We start from the raw sequence: 22758 nt of genomic DNA on the forward strand, positions 1-22758 counted from the left end.
AGACTGATTGAGTTGCTGTTCGAGCTCAGCAATCTTAGCATAACCCAACATTCCTTCATGGCGCCACATCAAGCATTGCAAAGAGAGGTTATGGCCAAAAGCAATTGCCTATAGAGTAGCTAAGTATGAGGCAAGTTAAGGATATTTAATCCAGCAAGAGGGATCTAAAGTTACCTACTCCATGTTGTGGGTGAAGTGCTGCTTGAACTCAAGATCGCCCAATTAGGAATCAACTTATCCGTCGTTATTTCAGCCACCCTACTGTTTAGGGATCGCAAGGATTCCCTGGCCTGCCTTGAGACCTCTTCTTGCGCTCGTAACTTGTCACGATTTTGGGCCTCGTTGGCTCGATCCGCTGCCTTGCAGGCTTCTTGTCTTTTCTGTTGACTTGATTTGGATGAGTGGGAGCTTTTACTTCTGCTCTCACTCTTACTCTTCTTCTTAGCCTTTTTCCTCTCCTTGTTGTTACTTGGACCAGCAGGGGCATCTACTATTTCGACCTGAGTATCAGGAAACTATTCATCAAGGCTTCAATAGGGGAGGGGGCAGCTTGAACATTGTGAGTGCTCCCTCTTGCAACCTCAGCCTCAATGTGAGCAACAATAGAACCAAAATGGCCATGAGAAGGGGTACTCTCTGGAGTAGGAGATCGGGCTTCAACCAACTCTTGGAAAACACTAGGAGGAAGGGTCCCCTTCTTTGCCCTCACTTTGTTGGAGATCCGAGCAAGCATGTTGATAGATTCTGTAAGAAAAGGTTAAGGTAAGTAGTAGAATGAGATCGAGGGAATTAAAATCACTTAGAGAACCCCTAATACGGAGAGGTGCTGAGGAGAGACCTGCGAGTTTCAAAGCCTTTTCTATAAGAAGACGCTTAGGAATACCATTATACAATAATGTGGTTTATGATATCGCCATCTATAACTCTCCCCAAATGTTTCAGGTTTGGGCTTTGAGGTACGTCAATCACATCGAAAAGACCAAAATTGAACTGGTGGGGGTCGAATGAAAATAAATCTCTCAAGCTAAGGACCTACGTTAGATTTGGGATCATCTAAATAGCGACAATCCTTGTCGGCTATAACGTAAAACCAACCCCTCTTGTCCAATCTCTTTGAGGTCTTGAAAGAATAAAGCGATCAAAAATTCTCAAAGAAAGGGGGTAGATCCAAATGTCACATAACTATGATGAAAAGTAAAATACGACTGACGGAGTTGGGTGATAGTTGAATGGGACAGAGATCTGATCTACTAAGAATGTTATCTATAGTGCGAGGCAAAGAGAAATGAAGACCTGCTTCTAAATGAAGAACCGAGATAGAACAGAACCCCTTGGGGGGGCGATGTATCCTATCAAAAAAAACAGGGAATCAAGATCTCATAATCATGGGGAATGAAGTATTTCTCTTTCAGTTGGTGAAAAGGAATCTTAATAGTGCTAAAGATCTCAGCCCAAGGATCCTTAGCCATCATATGTTAGTATTTTATCTGAAGGGAAATTTCGTCAGGATCAACCAACTCTACTGACTGAGCAGCGGTTGGGACCCTACCATGAGGGGAAGGAGATCATGAGATATTTATAGGGGAACTAGAACCTTGGGAAGTACCTACAAACTCTCTAGGGGAGGTTGCAGATGACCCTGAGGACAAATGCGAGCTAGACTCTGAACTAGAAGAAGACATAAAAGCAGGATAGCAAGTACCTGGGAGGAAGGAAGAAAGGTGAGAATGGGGACGATCTCAGAGATAGCATAAAAGCGATTACAGAAGGGGCGATCAAAGGAGTCAAATGAGGGCCTCTATATAGGAAAAAACGGGAAAAAGTGCGCTTTCCAAGAGCAATGGGATGGTGACACGTCAGCGATGACCTACGGCTAAGGAATGACTATCTGACAAATGACTGATCGACTTCTCCTAGTGTAATTAATGATACTAGAAGAAGTAGGGGAGTAATGATAGGGGTGATACCCCCCGCCCCTTGAGCAAAATGATAAAAATGCCCCTCAATTTAAGACAAGTTACAAAAGGGGGATAAGATCTGCGTGTTTATTAGCGGGTCGGGTCGTTGGACCGACTCGCCCAATTCGACCTGCAACAAAAACTTGAATTATCAGCCGTTGGATCTTCTAGTAGGCATTCTTCCAAATGTTGCCACATGGAGCTACCCAATATGGTATGAAAACCTATCAATACTGTCAATCATGATCACTTATGGTATGTTGAATTTATACTCTTTCGACTGCATTTAAGCCTTCCAAATCATTTTCTACCCTACTAATTCTAATTTAACCATCGAAGGGCCTTAGTTGGGAGGCTTCCCAACGAGCCTAACAGACTTTTTTGTTCTCAGAATCCACATTACAAGAAGATTTAGATTACCCGCGACCCGACCAATAACCATTAGTGGATCACAGCCCGACCTGTTTTAGCGACCTGGATAAGGTGCATCTCAGATTCCCAAACACTTCCTCAATGGTTATGTTCTCATGAAAATACACGCACAAACATGAAAGCCGTGCGTGAGGTCGTGGGTCGGGTCCCTTGGATCCGTCTTGTGTTTGGACCCATAAATATTGAGGATTGTGTGCCGCATGATTAAAGCTGGGAGAAACCCTAATGAAGACATGTGGAATGATCTACAGTGCCAAATTGGACCCTATAAATACTTCAGATCTAATTCACTCGAGGTAACTGGCATTTATTGGTCTGACTATTTAACTTCTAATCGCATATTTCTACCCCGACCCAAACCTAACTTGAGCATCAGAGGGTCTTTGTCGGGGACGATCCCGACAAGCCTGACGTACGTATTTTATTCCTCAAGACCCATCATAGATTTGAGGTGATTACGTGGAAAAATCAAGAGCATTGACCGAGGTCGCATATTTCGAGTTGGATCAGTTGGCGCCGTCTGTTGGAAACTCTGAAGATCGTCTGTCGGAAATATGAAAGAGAATTCAAGAAGAAATGTGCAGGAAATTGAGGATACGCCAGGAGTAGGAGAGCAAGTGATTCAGATAACTAGAGGTGAATTGCAACAAATGATGGAAGAAGTTGGGAGGAATGCTATCGTAGCATATGTGAGGAGGACTGCTACACTAATAGAGAGAGAGAGGCAACAAAGAGACGGTTGTTCAATGAAAAGGAGGTCGAGAGGGGATCTAAAGGAGAGAGTAGGATGTGCTCATGAAAGGCCGCGAGCCGGCCTCATCGAAGGTGGGATCTAGAAATAGAGAAAGGACCAGGAAGAGGGAACCAGAAATCTCTCGAGCTGAGAGGGATAGTGTAGGAAAGCAGATAGAAATGTTAGGCAAGCAGATCACCGAATTAAAGAAGAGGGGCGAATTGGTGGCCCACAACAGAAATTCTCCTTTTTTGCAACAAAATACTGACAGAAGTGGTAAATTCGAATTTCAGGATGCCTGACCTCCCAAAACATGATGGGACCAAGGATCCCTAAGAGCACGTAGCGGCGTTTGAGTTGATAATGAATTTATACAGACAATCTGGTTCCATTAATGCTAAACTGTTTGTTACTACTCTTGCAGGGAAGGCACAAGAATGGTTTATGAGCTTGCCACCTAATAGTATAGAATCTTATGTACAACTGTTGAAAAAATTCACGTTTTATTTGCAAGCAAAAGGAAGCAAAAAAGGTCAGCTACCTATTTATTTACAATAAGACAGAAGGAAATGAAACGTTAAAGAGGTTCATAAGAAGGCTTAATAATGAGAACTTAGAAGTACAAGATCTTTGGATTGATATGATGGTAAGCATTTTGATACATGGGTTGAAAAAGGGGTTACAGATGTAGAGAAATTGATGGGATTGGCCCAGAAATATATTGACGAAGAAGAGATGAATGCTATGAAAAATGGAGAGTGGAGAAATAATCAGGATAGGGGTCAAGGTCAAGATCGTGTGAGGGACGATAGAGATCGACGCCAAAAGTTTGAGAAGGGAAGAGAATCGCCCTATCAACCAAAGTACCACAAGTATACACCACTCACCATGACCAGGGCAAAGGCATTAATGATGGTTGAAGACTGATGTACTGAAGTGGCTTAGGCACACTAGGTTTACACCTGCTAAGAAATATTCGAATAAGTACTGCAAGTTCCATCAAGAAAAAGGTCACGATATTGAAGACTGCTACGAGTTTAAAGATGAGATGGAGAGGTTGGTGCGACAAGGGTATTTCAAAGATCAGATACTTTGGGGTTGCAAGATGGATAGGGATGAGGTAGATAGGAGTAGGTCGTTGAGAACGAGATGAGAGAAGGGATTTGGGAGCTAGAGAAAACTCATCTGTGAAAGGTGTGATCCATACTATAGCAGGAGGACCCGGTGGAGGAGATTCTAGAAGAGTGACAAAAAGGCATTGAAGAGAAAGAATATCAAATAGAAGAGGGTAGTTCGTGATGGATGTGGAACCAGAAAAAAAAATTGTATTTGGGAGTAAGGACATGGATGCTGAGATGGGTCGCAAAATGATCCTATGGTAATAAATATGGACATCGCGAACTTTACAGTCCACAAGGTGTTGGTAGATAATGGCAGTTCGAGCAGACATCATTTTCAAGGACGTGTTAACCAAGATGGGATTAGATAATGCTAGGTTAGAACCAATACGAACTATGCTGGTAGGTTTTGGAGGTAGTGAGGTTGCATCGTAGGGTACCATAGAGCTTCCAGTATCCATTGGGGAAGAGCCGAGGCGAAATGGTAAAATTTTTATCGTAGATACCCCGTTCGCTTACAATGTGATATTAGGAAGACCCTGGTTGAATTCATTTAGGGCAATAGTATCGACATCCAATTTGAAAATGAAATTCCCGACCAGAAATGGGGTGGGAGAGGTATCCTGTGATCAAAAAGAGGGGAGGAAGTGTTATAATTTGTCTTTGAAAAAGGGCAATCAAAATGGAAAGAAGTGGAAGTCGGAGGAAGAGGTCGAGATCAAAGGGCAGAAGATGAGTATTCTTGAGAGAATAGAGCCTGTTGAGGACCACAAAGAGATAGAGCTAGTACAAGGGGATTCAACCAAAACGACCAAGATAGGGTCGCACATGAGCGAGTAGTTAAAAACTTTGATGATAGCATTATTGAGAAGTAATGTGGATATGTTCGCTTGGAGTTCGTCTGATTTTAGAGGTATAGATCTGGAGGTGGTAGTACTAGGGGTGGGCGAACGGGTCGGGTTAATCGGGTCCCGACCCGACCTGATCAAATACCAATGATTCAGATCGATTTTATCAGGTTTTTGTACGGATTCGGATTAACCCGTAATCCAACTAAGAGTAGTCGGGTTCGGGTTCGGGCTCGGGCTATAGAAGCCTACCCGAGGAACCCGATCGGGATAAAGGAAATAAGGGCAGGGGAGGGTTCAGAGTCTTCAGATGGGTTTAGACTTCTTTCTCTTCTTTCTTCCCAACAATCTTCTTCCTCCAACGGTCCAACCGTTGCCGCCGGCGCCAAGCCTATTCTTCGTTGCTGCTGCCGCCGACGATCAGAACACCAGAAGCCTGCCACGGTACCACCGACCTACCACCGCGACTTCTCCTTCTTCGCCGATAGAGTTCGCCATCGCTATTTTGCCAGGTAATTTTTAATAATGGAGTTCTAATCATGTAATGGACCTAATGGTGATGCATTCTTTTGTAAAATTAGATTAGATTTTTGGTTAGTTGTTGGGTTTGTTTTGCATTTTGATTTTGAAGGTACATTTCTATCTTTCTATGCATGTTAAGTGTTTGTTGAAATGCCAAATTGAAGTGTTTGTTGATTACGCTTGAAATGCTCTATTTGAGAATGAAGAAATACGTGCAACATGAAATACTAGCTAAAGATCAATGTAAAATTTACTCTATGTATACCTATTAGCCAAATACGTGTAGCATGAAATACTTTAGCATGAAACACAGTGAACTATTAGAACTCTTTTGGCCATTTAAATTAAGAATTCCTCTGAGTTGAAAACAGCTTCAAGATTTCTTGCTCAAAACTAATTTTTTTCTCAAACCTCTTGCCATCAGCAAGGAGTGGTGCGGAATGAAGCTGCCACAACCTTTATAAACAAGAGATGCTATTAGTATTCCCATGGGGTTGAGGGGAAATTATACATTTGTGGGTGGTAATCATTTCATAAGGGTTTGGCAAGAGTGTTAGATAAATCCACAATTTGAGGAAACAGAGCATTGTCTAAAGCATTTTGACTTGGATGAGGACAAGAATGATGACATTTTTCCACTGTTATGAATGGTGATAGATGTTGTGAATTAGTATGTTCCTTTGGATAGATAACCTTTTTCTATTAAGTTCCTTGTGAATGATATGTTTAGATCAGAAGTCATGCATTGTACTCCTCAACAGCACGGTTCAATAGAATGGCTGATCATAATTTTCACTATTGGACAGAGCTTTACTTTTTTTATTCTTTTTGTTCTTATACTTTGCAGATTGGAAACATTGGTTTCTCAATGGATGAAATTCGAAGTCATTCTCAATCTCAGTCTAACTCATCACCGAATGCCCAAACTGTAAACATGCATGGATTGAAAAATCAGGTTAGTGGTGATCATCTTGAGAATTTTGAGCATTATATAGATGATAATATTGATAAAGATTTGGAGGGAGAGGATGAGGAGGAAAATCTTTTAGGTGATTCTAAAAAAAGAAAAAAGAGGGTAGTGACTTTCTATTTTGTTGTAGAGTTGACTAAGTTGGGGGTTGATTCGGCAATTTATCGACATTTAATGGTGCTAACTGCTACTTGTAAATTTTTGACAAGGTATTAGAACGGTAGAACCTCATTGTGTAATATTACATTTTTAATCTGTTTGACTTTCTCTAATAGTTCTTCCACTTTGTATTGTTAATGCTTGACAGGTCGAGGACTCGAGGATAAAAATGTGATATGAGCTGGTTGCTTTTTCAGTCTGTAGGCATTAGGATTTAGGAGGCCTTGGCTTTATTGTTGTTACTGAAATGATTTACAAAAACCTATGATAATTTATGGATGTGATTGAACTCTTTTTTTTTTTTGTGTCCATAAGTTATATTTTAGATTTACATGGAGTGAATTACTTTCATTTTGAAAAATTGACCTTCTACATATTTTGAAGCTAAAAACCCGAACCCGTCAGGTACCCGATTGGTTGGGTATCCTACTTAGTCGGGTTCGGGTTCGGGTTCGGGTTCATTTTTCCCAAATCCGATGTGTCGGGTACCCGACCCGAATAACCTGAACAACCCAACCCGACGCCCACCCCTTGGTAGTACATAGGTTGAATGTTGATCCGATGGTGCGACCTATGAAGCAAAAAAAGAGGTCGTTTTGGTGCAGAAAGAAATTGTATTATTAAGGAAGAGATCACCAAATTGTTAGAAACGGGATATGTATCAAAGGTAAAATACACGAATTGGCTATCAAACGTGGTGGTCGTCCCAAAGGCTTTTGGAAAGTGGCGAATGTGAACGGATTTCACTGATTTGAATAAAGCTTGCCCTAAGGATCCATATTCGTTGCCTCGAATTGATTTGCTCATAGATTCTACTGCTGGATATGAGTTCTTCTCGATGATAGATGCGTACCAAGGGTATCATCAAATTTTCATGGTAGAGGAGGATATAGATAAGGCCTCTTTCACAATTGATGATGGCATTTATTGTTATAACGTGATGCCTTTTGGCTTGAAAAATACAGGTGCCGCCTATCAAAGGTTGGTGAATAAAATATTGAAAGAGCAGATCAGAAAATCCATATAAGTATATGTAGATGATATGCTCTTCAAGAGTCGAATCTCGTATGATCACCTGATGCACCTAGAGCAAGCATTCAAAATAATGAGGACCTACGGCATGAAGCTGAATCCGACCAAGTGCACATTCGGTGTTCGAAGTGGAAAGTTCTTGGGATATATAGTTAGCGAGAGAGGGATAGAGGCGACCCCTAAAAAGATAGAAGTAATCATGAAGCTGAGATTACCCACAACGATCAAGGAAGTTAAAAAACTTATGGGTAAGATCGCATCTCTCAATCGTTTCATTTCTCAAGCTACTGATCGAAATTTACCATTCTTTAAAGTCTTGAGAAAAACCAAAGAGTTTAAGTGGACTGAGGAGTGAGAGAAAGCTTTGCAAGATCTAAAAATGTATTTGTCATCACCACCTCTATTAGCGAACCCGAGAGAGAATGAGACGTTATTTTCATACGTGGCTGTCTCGGATAACGCAATAAGTTCTGTGCTAGTACGTGAGAGTGAAAGGGTGAAAAATCCTGTATATTATGTAAGCAAGATGCTACAAGGGGCGGAAAAGAGATATGCAGAGATCGAAAATTAACCCTGGCATTAGTTGTGACTGCTCGTAAGTTGCGATCCTACTTTCAATAACATAAGGTAATATTGTTAACAAACAACCCGTTGAAGTGCATTATGTCTCGACCAGAAGCATTGGGAAGGTTAGTGAACTGGGCTGTGAGTTGAGGGAGTACGACATTGAATATCACTAGGGCAGCAGAAAAAGCACAAGTGTTAGCAGATTTTGTGATGGAGCTCGCAAAAGAATCGAATCAAGAGCACAACACTTGGATGTTGCATGTAGATGGCTTTTCTAATGCTAACAATGGGGGAGCAGGTATTCTGATACAAAACCCAAAAGGGAGATCGAGGTCGCTGCTAGGCTATCCTTCCCTACTACTAATAACGAGGCAGAGTACGAGGCTTTAATATTAGGGTTAGAGCTGGCTCACGAAGCAAGAGCAAGGGATTTTGAAATATATACTAACTCTCAATTAGTAGGAATGCAAATTGAAGAAGCATACAAGACTAAAGAGAAGTCTATGGTTCAATATCATCAAAACGCTAAGTTATTGATGGCAAGATTCAACAAATGCGCGGTACAATAGATTCCGAAATGTGAGAATGATAGAGCGGATGCATTGTCAAAGTTTGGTGCCTTCATGTCAGGAATAAAAGATCGAAAGATCACCGTGATGATCAAGGATCGATCAGAGATCAAAGAGGATGTGGAAGTTACCTGAAAGAAGGAACTCTACCTAGCGACCTAGTGCAAGCTAAAAGGATAAAGTTCAAAGCAGCTGGCTTCACTTTGGTTGAAGGCCAACTGTACAAAAAAAAAGATGGATGGTCCTTTGCTAAAATGCTTGGATAACGAGAGGGCTAAGTACGTGATGAGAGAAGTTCACGAAGGCCACTGTGAAAATCATTCGGGAGGGAGGTCGCTAGCTTAAAAGGTCGCAAGGTAGGGGTATTTTTTGCCGACTATGGCGGAGGATGCTAAAGAGTTCGTGAGAAAATATGGGAGCTGCCAAAGGTACGCCACCCTGATACATTCACCCGCGATCCCGATGAACTCTGTCAACATCCCATGTCCTTTCGATCAGTGAGGAATAGACATCCTAGGACCATTTTCGTCGGCACAAGCTCCAAAGAAATTTATAATTATTGCGGTCGAATACTTTTCGAAGTGGGTTGAAGCAGAAGCGGTCGTGAGGATATCGAAGAGGGAAGTGATCAATTTTATCTGAAAAAACATCATCTATCGGTTTGGGATCCCAAGTGTGATAATATTGAATAATGACATACAGTTCCAAAGAAAACAGATCGTGACTTGGTGCAAAGAGCTGAATATTCAACAAATTTCACATATGTAGGAAACCCGTAAGTAAATGGGCAAACAAAAGTCACGAACAGAACCATTTTACAGCACTTGAAAACAAGGATAGAGTCAAAAGGATCGTGGGTCGAAGAACTGCTCGCGGTACTTTGGGCATACCGAACGACCTCTCTAATAACGACAGATGAAACTCCTTTTTGTTTAGTTTATAGTTTTGAAGCTATTATTCCTGCAGATATAGGAAAGGAATCCTACTGAGTGATGACTTACGACCCAAAGACAAACGGAGAAAAGCGAGCTTTCGATCTCATGATGGTGGAAGAGAAAAGAGATGTAGTCTATGCAAGAATACTCGACTATAAAGGCATGACGATGAAAAGCTACAATCAAAGGGTAAAATCCAGGCAACTACAAGTGGGCGACCTAGTGCTGAAGAAGGTAGAAGTGTCCAAGCATGTTGTGAAGCTAGATCCCGGATGGGAAGGACCTTTCTAGGTGATCGAGATTAAGAAGAAAGGAACTTATCGACTTTAGGATCTACAAGGACAAAACTTACCTCGACCTTAGAACATTCTCAATTTGAAGAAGTTCTATGCTTTGATGACCCAGTCGTTAATGCTTGAAAAAGGCTGATAAATAATTTTTTAGCCTGAAAAAGGCCAGTGTATGTAAATGGATCTGAAAAAATCATTTATTTTTTTGGAGCTTGTAAATGAGCCTGAAAAAGGCCTTGTATTTTGAGATCTGAAAAAGATCGTTTGTTTTGAGCCTGAAAATGGCACCTGTATTAATTTGGATCGTTGATTTCTAATTACTTGTAAAATCTTATATGTTGATCTGTGAAAGATCGCTAGATTAGTGAAAGATCACTAGATCAGTGATCTATGAAAGGCCACGGAATTTGGAGAAATCATTAGATCTGGAAAAGATCGTTAGATCCATGAAAGATCACTAGATCCGTGATCTTGAGAAGATTTGGATCTGAAAAAAATTGTTAGATCTATGATCTATGAAAGATCGCGGGATCTGGAGAAGATCGCTAGGTTTGTGAAAGACCATGCGATTTGAAAACGATTAAAGTTTGCAAAAAGGCCAGTGAAGAGCCTAGGGGTCTCAAAGTGTAAGAGGAGGGAATACTAAAAGAACAATCACATAAATTTCATCAATCAATTCAGTTAAAGGAGATCCTATACATGACCAAAAGTCCATATAGCTCGAAATTGCAATCAAGAGATCGCAAAACCATCTACTTAGCAAAAAGTACTTAACAAGAGGGCTGTTCGATCTCCCTAACAAGATACAGAAAAAAAAGTCAAAAAGTTAGAAGTTTGAACAAAGTTAACCTATGTTTTCTATGTCTTCTATCAGGGTTGCGAACTCATCATTAGGAGCATCTGGGGCTTCCTCCTCTGGGTAGGGTTCGAGGTTGGCATCTAGAGATGGGTCGACTTTATTCTGGTCGAAGCCATCCATGAACCCATCCAGCTTCTTTACTTGAGCCCTGCACTTCTCAAAGCATTCATTTAGAAAATTGACTGCTTTGATCTCTACTGCGACCTAGAAAGCTGGGGCTTTGGGAAAGTCGCAAGCTCCCTGAAGTCTGACCTCGCGAACTCGAGCAGCATACTCTTCAGACTGAAGATACTCTTCGTGACTGGTTATCATGCCTTCAATTCTGCCGGCTGCTTGTCCTACAGAAAAATCGATCTCTCTCCCTTTGCCAAAGCTTGCTCACGCGTTTTAGCGATCACAGAAGCTGATTGGGATAACTGGTCTTCCAATTCTTTGACTCGGGCTTTCAAGGTCTTTTTCATGAATAGAGGCTTTATAGATTTTCTTCCTTAGCTCCTTGAGCTTGTGATCCGAGAGGATTTGTTTCCTACGGAAGCCAGTACACTTGAGGGAGAGACCACGACAAAAGGCAGCGGCCTGATATAAAAGGAGTTAGCACCAAAGGAAAATCATAGCAAGTTCGTGTAGAGAAGTAGATGATTACCTGCATGAGTGAATGTGTATAATGTTCCTCAAGGCGAGTGTGAGGAGTATTGAGAAGGGCGCCTTGAGTATGCAACACCAAGCTGCGATCTGAGACCTTCCAATTGGGAACAAGTTTTTCCCCATCCAGTTCAGCAGTTATGTGGTTCTCATTTCGCAACTCCTTGCGAGCCCCTTTCCACCACTGGGTCTCTTTAATGAGCACAAATTTTTCTCTTCCTCAACTCGTCCGGCTGCCGGCTCCTCCTCTAGTCGCTTGGCAGATCGCGATTTGTTGTGTTTACTAGACCTCGAAGGGCTCTTGCTATGCCTTATGTGCTTTCGCTTTCTTTTTTAACCGCTTGGTCCTTCGGTCGCATCGCCACCCACAGGAGAGTTGTCTTTGGAGCCCACGATATCAATGCTTGGAGATGGGTTCCTCGCGACTGGTTTACTGTGATTGTTGGGGCGGGTATCCCCACTCGCGACCGTGATTGGAATGATGTCACTAGGAGGAACCTCAACGTCCAGGGTTGGAGACGCATTCGGCTTGAAGGTACTCCACCTTGGATAGCCCTGAGATGTTGAGCGATCCGCGCTTGAATGACTACGTTGTCTGGAAACGCAAAAGGTTAGGAGGAGAATCTTCAATGCAAGAATAGAAACACATAAAAGTATAAAGTTCACCTAATGAACCCCTAACGCGGAGGGGTGTTGGAGAGAGATTCGCGAGCTAAAAGACTTCTTCTACCAAAAGTTTCTTCGGGTTACACTGATATGAAGTGAGCCTATTTATTTGATCTTCTTCTAGCCCCCCTCCCTCAATAACAAGCTCAGGCTTGTCCACACTCCAATCACACTGGAAGGGCCACTCGCAACCAGTTGGAGGTCGCACAAAAATGAATTTCTCCATCCAAGTACCAACATTGGAGTTTCTAAGAACTGTAGTCTTTCCGAGCTGATAAGTAGAAAAAGCCCCTATCACCTGATCTTTTCTAGGTGGTGAAAAAATATAGAGACCAAAAAATTGTCAAAATTAGATTCGAAGCAATGAACCCGCATTATTATAATAAAAAGAACGATGTGGCTGATGGAATTAGGGGATGATTGCATAGGGAAGAGATTCATGCCCCGAAGAATTTGGGATACAGATGGAGCTAAGGGAAGACATAGACCGACTTCAAAATGAATGAGGGAAGAGGCAAAACCCCTTAGGAGGATGGTGCATGCGATCAAACGACCATGGGATGAGAATCTCATCGTTATTAGGAATAAAATACTTCTATTTAATACGATGAATTTGCAGTTTTACAGTAAGATCTAACATTAACTGGTACCTTACATGAGTAGGAACTTTCTCTCGATCAGACTCATCTACGTGACGCCTAAACTTAGACCTAATCCTAAATGGATCCTTAGCAAGCATTGGGGTCGCCCCACTTAGTCGGGGAGAGATTGCAGAAGAAGATGAATTAGAATTGGAATTAGAAGAGCTAGAGGAAAATATTGTACCTTAAGATGGAGGTCGAGGTCGAAGGAAGGCAGACAACGATATTAGCAAATGAATGATTCGGTAAAAAAATTTTAAAATGAGGGGTATATATATAGGTTGAAGTATGGAGGAGCGCGCCAGGGAAAAGCCACTCAGATGGTGACACGTGGCAGCACGTAGATGAAAGCGATGGTTGGAATGGAAAGGTATGAGTGATTAACTTCTTCCAAGGTAAATAATTACACTTAGAAGAAGTGGGGGAGTTATGATGGGGGTTTACCATTTAAAAAGACAAAAAAAATCCTTCATTAAGGGCAAAATGGACATTAAAGTAGGATCCGCGCGTGAGGTCGCTGGTCGAGTCGCCTGGACCTGTCCCGCGTTTGGACCCGTAAATATCGAGGATTGTGTGTTGCACGATTAAAGTTGGGAGAAACCCTGATGAAGACACGTGGAATAATCTACAGAGGCAAATTGGACCCTAAAAATACTTCAGATCTGATTCACTCGACGCAATTGGCATTTACTGCTCTGGCTATTTAACTTCTAATTGCATATTTCTACCTCGACCCAAAAATTAACTTGAGCGTCGGAGGGTCTTCGTCGGGACGATCCCAACAAGCCTGACATACGTGTTTTATTCCTCAAGACCCATCACAAATCTGGAGAAATTACACGTCAAGATTAAGATCGTTGATTGAGGTCGCATATTTCAAGTCAGATCAAGATTCATTACCAAATCCACAGTCTCTTTCAACACAACATCCAATGATTGAGGCTTATCCCCCATCCTAGAAATCAATGACCTCTTTCTCTATTCTTCAAAAGAGAAACGCAAGTTCTTGAATTGAAGCTTATTCAAGAACAACCATGGGCAGAGTCTGTTGAAGCAGCAAAATTTTGTGCAGTTCCAAAGAAATCAAAGGGGACCCAGAAGAAATCAAAGGTCAGCTCACGATGGGGGCGCGAGCTCGGGGGCGCCATCTCAACAATCTATTGATTTTGGGTAGGTCGCAACTTTCATAGACCGCAAATCCGTTCTTGGATGGCGGCCGTCACAGGCGTGAGAATTTGAACATTTGGCTGGATTTGTTGGAGACAAAAGAAAATAAGACAAAAATAGAGTGAATGACCCAAAAATAATAAAAGCACACACAGTCAAGATGAGTCAAATTCTTCCTATGCAGATATAGCAGACATGGCATTAGCTCTATCAGACAGTTTACCCAGTTCCCTTGGCTGAATAGGGATTGGGCAAGGGATATTGATTGGGGGACGAAAAATTGGAGAGGGAAGCACATCATCAATGTCGCCTACCGTGCATTACTTGGCTTGTTCGTTTATCATATATGGAAGAAGCGGAATATGAGAAGATTCGAGCATGAGGAAAGACTGCCTTCTACATTGGCTAGGTTAATTATAGAGGATATTCGACACCGAATAATTAGCATTGAGTTAGCTAGTTTTGTGTGTACACGCGCATTATACACACAATGGTGTATTCCTTGGCCTATTGAGGATAGTGCCTAGATGAGAGCGTTATTGTACTATAATTTTACACATTTATGAAGATTACAATTTTCCAAATTAAATCCAAACATTTGGGTTGTTTCGACCCTTTTTAGAAATGGGCTAAAAATAAAAACGATCATAGTGCTTGGAATTCATATTGAGCCCATTTGATTTTCGTACATGACTTGACCCGTCTCCACCAATCTATGGTACGGGTCTGACCCGCTGAGCTAACCCCTGCGTCATCACAAGTAGCAACCCCCAGGAAATCAGCTTCAGCGTAGATGTGGGCTTCACTCACCAGCGTTGGCTTATGAATTCTGTGCAACCGCCATGTTTCTCTGCCATCTATCATCGCTGAAGCTCCTCTGTTGCATTCGGGATTCCGGAGGTCCAGATTCATCGAGAGTCGGCACAATCCCACCGTTGGAAGCCGCTGTTTCACTACCTGAGCTCATTCTAACATAAGGTTAATTTCTCATTTTCCTTGTTCTTTTATCTTGAAATTTCGTTTTTCGCGGTGGGAAAATTGGTGGGTTAAGCTATTTTTGTTGTTTCTAATGTCTTTTTGGCTGATATATTTTCTGTAATCTGTCATGGTAGTTGGGGTTAGAGGTAGAGGATTGGAGATGGAAGAAAATCGCCGAAGATCAAGAGGCCGTGGCACTTCGCAGACTACTGTACGTGATGGGTATCTAGTAAAATATGCTGGAAAATGCTAAAAATACCCTTCATTAAGGGTATTATCGTCTTTTCACTACAGATCCGTGCTTCTTCTGTCGGATGGGTCGGAAAGGACCCGGCCCGGATCCAGCCCCGCCTTTGAAGACCCGGACAACAGTAGCCGTCCGATCACGGATGCTAGCCAGCAGGATAAGGCCACGTGGCTCAATCAACAGTATCCAGCTGTGCTCTATAAATAGACCCAGACGCCATAGTTAGAGGTAACTGTTACACTTTCTTTGAGATCAAACTTTATGATCGCAAACTTTTCTCTCGATCAACCTAACTTGAGTGTCGGAGGGTCATTGTCGGGTACGTGCCCGACGAGCTCATTGTTCTTGTTTTATTCTCAGGGACCCAATACTTGGTCTTGGAGGAGTTAGCAATAGGTGATGGGATCGCATATCGACATCGCTGAATTCATGTAAGCTCAGTTGGCGCTGTCTATAGGAATACCTGAGAATCACCGTTCGTTATGGAAGGTTCGTCGAGGAGAAACGCCGGAGAGGAAGAGACACCGAGAAGAGGAGGATCCATGGTCCATATAACAAAGGATGACTTGAAAAGGATGATCGAAGAAGTAAGTCGAAAAGCTATTGTAGAATATGAAAGAAGAACTGCGACCCTGTTGGTCAAAGAAACTGCCAGGAGGCAATTGTTTGAGAACACAGAGCCTCATGGAGAGTTTAGGGAGCCTGATGAGCCAGAGCACCAGAGTGGGAGACCGACGACGTCAGAGGCCGGTTCCAGTAGTTATGCCCGAGCAAAGAAGAGGGAACCCGTGATATTGCGAGCAGAGGTGGAAAGCATGGGAAGACAGATAGAGTTCCTGAACAGACAGATTGATGAACTAAAGAAACGAGGAGAGATAGTTTCCCATAACAAGAATTCCCCATTCAGATTTGATATATTGGTCCAGGTGGTCGAACCAGGATTTAGAGTACCCGATCTACAGAGGTATGACGGAACCAAAGATCCGCGTGAGCACGTTACGACATTCGAAATGGTGATGAACTTGTCCGGGCAGCCAGGTCCCATCATGGCAAAGTTATTCACAACCACTCTTTCAGGGAAGGCACAAGAATATATATTTTTTTTTAAAAAATTTGAACATGGGCAAACAAATTGAGTCGTATGAACAGCTCGTGCAGAAATTCTATTTCCATTTTACGACAAGAAAAAACAGAAGAGGTCAGCAACCCACCTGTTCAACATCCGTCAAAGAGAGGACGAGACCCTAAAGAACTTTATGGGAAGTTTCAATAATGAAATGTTGGAAGTTTAGGAGCTGATAATCGACATGATCGTGAGCGTTCTGATACACGGTCTGAAGAAAGGTCCATTTACATCAGTGCTCGCACGCGATCCCCCAAGTGATGTGGAGCAGTTGATGGCTTTAGCTCAGAAATATATAGACGAGGAAGAGATGAATGCTATGAAGGATTCAGAGCGTAGAGAGCGCGAACAGGCGTGGAGACAACCGCGATATGTTAGAGAAGATGGCGGAAACAGGACCAAGAATGATAGGTCCAAAGAGCCGAAGTACCAGCCTAAGTACCACAACTACACTCCGTTGCCCATGTCGGGTGAAAAGGCCTTGATGATGGTTGAAAATGTAGATGTGCTGAAGTAGCTAAGGCACACCAGGTATACCCCCTCCAAGAAATTTTCTAACAAGTATTGAAGATTTCATCGTGAGAGGGGATACAACACGGAGGAATGCTTTCAACTGAAGGATGAGATAGAAAGGCTGGTGACATAAGGGTATTTTCGCGATCAGATCCCTGCCAGTTATAAGATCAATAAAGATGAAATCAGGAGGAGCAGGTCGAGAAGCCGGGATCGAAACCCTGGCCCCTCCAGAGCAGACAAGGGCCCAACTAGCAGAGCAATGCGCCGACAAAATGGGTGATATAAACAATTTCGGGAGGTTCTAGTGCTGGAGATTCGAATAGAACCAGGAAAAGGTGTGCCAGAACGCTAGGATCGAGTAGAGGGAGAGAATTTGTGCTGAAAGTTGAGGAGGAAGAGGCTATTTCTTTTGATAGTTCTAATAAACCAAGGGACATTGGAACGATGAACGACCCGATGGTCGTCAAGCTAGACATTGCAAATTTCACTGTTCATAAAGTGATGATCGATAGTGGGAGCTCGGCCGATATCATATTCAAGAATGTCGTCGACAAGATGGGGTTAGAAAATGCCCGCCTCGAGCCGGTAAAGACTCCTTTGGTAGGATTCGGTGGAAGCGAAATGGCATCGGTAGGCATGATCAAGCTGCCAGTATCCATGGGTGAAGAGCCTAAGCGAAAAACTTTGATGGTGAAATTTTTGGTGGTGGATACCCCGTTCGCGTATAATGTGACTTTGGGCAGACCAGGCTTAAATTTGTTCAGAGCAGTCATCTCCACCTATCACATGAAGATGAAATTCCCTGCAGAAAACGGGATAGGAGAAGTAGCTAGCGACCACAAGAAAGCTCGACCATACGAAGTTGAGCACATGAAACCCAGTGACGATTACAAGACTATGGAGCTCGTACCAAGTGAACAAGGAAAGACCACCAGGATAGGAGCGAACATGGAGGATGTGGAGATGGCCATGATCGAATTTTTGAGGAAAAACGTGGACAGGTTTGCATGGAGCCCATCAGATTTTACGGGTATCAACCCAGAAGTGATTGTGCATAGATTGAACGTGGATCCTGTAGCCCGACCGGTGCAGCAGAAGAAGAGGTCGTTTGGGAACGACAAAAACGAGATCATCAGGCAGGAAGTGGATAAGTTACTCAAAGTCGGGAACGTGTCTGAAGTTCAATACACTGATTGACTTTCTAATGTAGTGCTCATTCCCAAATCCTTGAGGAAATGGCGCATGTGTGTGGACTTTACAGATCTGAATAAAGGCCCGAAGGACACGTACCCATTGCCTAGGATTGATGTCATGGTGGATTCAATAGCCCGGTTCGAAATGTTCTCAATGATGGACGCCTATCAGGGATATCATCAGATTTACATGGCCAAAGAAGACAGAGATAAGACCTCGTTCATTACTGACAAGGGGATTTATTGTTATAACATGATGCCTTTCAGCCTGAAGAATGTAGGTGAGACCTACCAGCGGCTGGTGAACAGAATGTTCGGCGATTTGCTGGGTAAAACCATGGAAGTTTATGTCGATGATATGCTAGTCAAGAGCAAGAGGTCGCAAGATCATCTCAAGCATCTCGAACAAGCATTCAACATAATGAGATCGTACGGGATGAAGCTGAACCCAGACAAATGCACCTTTGGAGTAGGTGGCAAAAATTTTTTGGGGTACATGGTCAGTGAACGAGGGATTGAAGCGAACCCTGAGAAGATTCAGGCCATCATGAGCTTACGATCGCTAACTACGATCAAAGACGTGCAGAAGTTGACAGGAAAAATTGCCTCCTTGAATAGGTTTATTTCACGATCAGCAGATAGAAGCCTCCCTTTCTTTAAGGTCCTGAGAAAATCTAAGAACTTCGAATGGAGTGGAGAATGCGACAAGGCGCTACAAGAATTAAAGGAATATCTGACAAAACCCCCCTTGCTTGCTAACCCGAAGGAAGGAGAAACGTTGTTTTTGTACTTACCCGTATCAGAGAACGCGGTCAGCTCGGTGTTAGTGCGGGATGAAGGAGGGAGCCAAAATCCGATATACTACGTCAGCAAGATGCTCGAAGGTACAGAATCAAGGTATTCAGAGATGGAGAAACTAGCACTCACCTTAGTTGTCATAGCTCGAAAGTTGCGACCTTATTTTTAATCGCATAAAGTGGTGGTACTGACGAATCATCCTCTGAAACACGTGATGTCACGACCTGAGGCTTCTGGGAGGTTGATCAAGTGGGCTGTTGAATTGGGACAATATGATGTTGACTATCAGCCCAGGACCGCACAAAAAGCGCAAATGCTGGCAGATTTTGTTACAGAGCTATCTAGCTATTCTAAATTACCTCAAGCTACTGAAGGGCATGGTTCCATGTGGATGCTACATGTCGACGGATCATCAAATGCTAATAATGGAGGAGCAGGCATATTGATTCAAGGGCCCAAGGAAGTGGAGATCGAAGTAGCGGCCCGCCTATCTTTCCCAGATCTGTCAAGTAGTGGGTTAAAACTTGTGTATGAAGCTGGAGCCAGAGATTTGGACGATTTTATGGACTCCCAGCTGGTCGCATTACAAATTGAAGGAACCTATGAGACGAGAGAAAAAACAATGACATCCTATAGAGAGATTGTCAAAAGATTAATGGGCAATTTTGATAAGTGTTCTGTTTTGCAGGTGCCAAGGGCAGAAAACGATAAGGCAGATGCGTTATCTAAATTCGGAGCTGCAATGTCTGGGATCAAAGATCGCAAAATAACGGCCTTAGTGGAGAACGACCAGCCATCTCGAATAAGGGAGAAGTGCAAGTAGTCTCGAAAGACGGATCATGGAAAGAAGAAATTATCAAGTACCTGGAGGACGACACCTTGCCTCCTAATCCTGTGGCAGCAAAGAGAGTGAAATTTCGAGCTACACGGTTCACCCTGCTATCTGGTCAGTTATACAAGCGAATAGCGGATGGACCCCTCCTGAAGTGCCTAGATGAAGAGAGAGCCAATTACGTGATGCGTGAAATCCACGAGGGAAGCTGCGGGAACCATTTGGGCGTGAGATCGTTAGCCTAGAAAGTTATACGACAAGGATATTTCTGGCCAACGCTAGTAAAAAATTCAAGTGACCTGGTGAAGAAGTGCGAGAGCTGTCAGAAATATGCATCCCTGATACACCAACCAGCGACCCCCATCGAGCCGATCAAAATAGCATGTCCTTTCGACCAGTGGGGAATAGACATAGTAGGACCTTTCCCTGTTGCCCAAGCGCAAAAGAAATTCATCATTTTAGCGGTCGAGTACTTTTCTAAGTGGGTTGAAGCGGAGGCAGTGGCCAAAATCTCTGAAAGAAAAGTCATCAACTTCATCTGGAAGAACATCATTTGCAGGTTTGGAATACCAAGATTTTAATTTTTGACAATGGAACTCAGTTTCAGGGGAAGAAAATAACTGAATGGTGCAAGGAACTCAAGATCGCACAACACTTCACAGCGGTCGCGAATCCCCAAGCCAGCGAACAGACGGAGGTAACGAACAGAACGATCCTACAACATTCGAAGACACGGCTGGAGAGCAAGGGATCTTGGGTCAACGAGTTGCTTGGAGTTCTATAGGCTTATCGAACTACACCCCGAACGGCAACAGGTGAGACCCCCTTCTGTCTAGTTTATGGAACCGAGGCCATAATACCTACAGAGATAAGAGAAGCCTCCTGGTATCAGCATACGACCCAAAATCCAACACGAACGAGCGTGGTTTCGACCTTACGGTGATAGAGAAAATGAGGGATGCAACATACGTCCGAATCCTACATCACAAGGGGTTAATGATGAAAAACCATGACCGGAGAGTTTGACCAAGACAACTACAAGTAGGACATCTCGTTCTGAAAAAGGTCGAAGCCTCAAAGCATGTTGGTAAGTTGGACCCCCCTTGGGAGGGCCCGTACAAGGTAATAGAAATCAGGAAATAGGGTACGTACAGGTTGCAGGACATGCAGGGGCAGAACCTACCACGATCATGGAACATCAAGAATCTGAAAAAGTTTTATGCCTGACCGAGGAGATAGCATATCTAAGGTGCCTTTGAAAGGCCATCAACTGAGATCACATCTAAGGTGCCTGTGAAAGGCCATCAACTGATCGAAGATCGCATTCAAGGAGTCTGTGAAAGGCCATCAACTGCTTGGAGACCGCGTATCTAAAGTGCCTGTGAAAGGCCATCAACTGCTTGGAGACCGCGTATCTAAGGTGCCTGTGAAAGGCCATCAACTGATCGAAGATCGCATCTAAGGTGCCTGTGAAAGGCCATCAACTGCTTGGAGATCACATATCTATGACTAGAAACGTCGCATTTCTTGTGCTAGCATGGGTCACTAGTTCTTACCTTGATGCCCGAAAAAGCTGATCAATTTGTACAAATTCTGATTCCTCTTTCGAAACCTGAAAAAGTTCATATTTTCTTATTATGTTATACCAATTCGAAAATTATGCGTATTTTTATGTTTACTATCTTTTATCGGACTTCTTGATCAAAACCCCTAAACGCCAACTGAAAAAGAGGCGTCTAATACGGTGCGATCTGAAAAAGACGCACCTTTGAGCGCCAACTGAAAAAGAAGCGTCTAATAATGTGCGATCTGAAAAAGATGCACCCTTAAACGCCAACTGAAAAAGAGGCGTCCAATAAGGTACAATCTGAAAAAGACGCACCCCTAAATGCCAACTGAAAAAGAGGCATCCAACATACGGTGTGATCTGAAAAAGACGCACCCCTAAACGCCAACTGAAAAAGAGGCGTCCAGTAAGGTACGATCTGAAAAAGATGCACTAAAAATGCCAACTGAAAAAGAGGCATCCAACATACAGTGCAATCTGAAAAAGATGCACTAAAAATGCCAACTGAAAAAGAGGCATCCAACATACAGTGCGATCTGAAAAAGATGCGCTTGTTACCAATGAGAAGAAAAGAAGTCGTCAAACGTGCGAACTACAAAAAGGTGTATTCATTAACAAAAGAAGCATCATTCACAGAGCGACATAAAAAATCGTGCCCCTCAGGGTCAATACACGAAATTACAGCTCAAAAAATATCATCATCATCAGAAATTGTTCAAACACATCAAATCCCACATTACAAAAATATAAAGAATCACATCAAGCATCGGGTTCTATCTCGTCTCGGAGAGCTGCGAACTCATCATCCTCGAGAGTAGGTTCATCGGGGTAGGGCTGGAGGTTTCCGTCGAAAGACTCTGAAAAGCCACCAAGTTTCTCAAGTTGAGCTTCACATGTTTTGTAGCACTTGGTGAAGAAATTAGCAGACTTGATCTCTACAGCAGTCTTGAATGTGTCAGACTTCAAAAAATCGCGAACAGTGGGTACATGCGAGCTGGTCATAGCTTGACGATGTTCTTCCAAGGTGATTCGACCAGCTTTGCCTTCTTCCAATCCCTGCTTGTAGCCTTCTACCAAACCAACCTCTCTGCCCGCATCAAATCTCTCCTTCTGCCCTTCTAATAGCGTGACCTCCTTGGCCTTCTCAGCTGCTGAAAGTTGGTCTTTCAATTTTTGAAGTTCCTCGGCCAGAGTCTGCATCTCTTCGATGTGAACTTGATCCATCCTATCCCTCTCTGCTAGCTCAGCTGAAAGCTCCTTCACTTTCTTATCGGCTACCATGTGATTCCAGCGATAGCTCATGCACTTCATTGACAAGACCCAGAGTAAAGTGCCCACCTACAATAACGATCAAAACCAGGAAATAAACCAAGTATCAAAAAGTAAACCACGTGAC

The 22758-nt window shown here is 43.0% G+C and overlaps 1 protein-coding gene across 1 annotated transcript; it reads left to right on the top strand.

The window, feature by feature from the left end:
• Positions 17417–18169, top strand: LOC105173757. Its single transcript, XM_011095640.1, has one exon. The coding sequence runs from the start codon at positions 17417–17419 to the stop codon at positions 18167–18169; it is 753 nt and encodes a 250-aa protein (XP_011093942.1).

Source organism: Sesamum indicum, linkage group LG11 (assembly GCF_000512975.1).
Source record: "Sesamum indicum cultivar Zhongzhi No. 13 linkage group LG11, S_indicum_v1.0, whole genome shotgun sequence".
NCBI classification, from domain to species: domain Eukaryota; kingdom Viridiplantae; phylum Streptophyta; class Magnoliopsida; order Lamiales; family Pedaliaceae; genus Sesamum; species Sesamum indicum.

What these genes read in the sequence shown, in the direction of transcription:
- LOC105173757 (XM_011095640.1), top strand. Translation starts at nt 17,417, where the DNA reads ATGAACGACCCGATGGTCGTCAAGCTAGACATTGCAAATTTCACTGTT.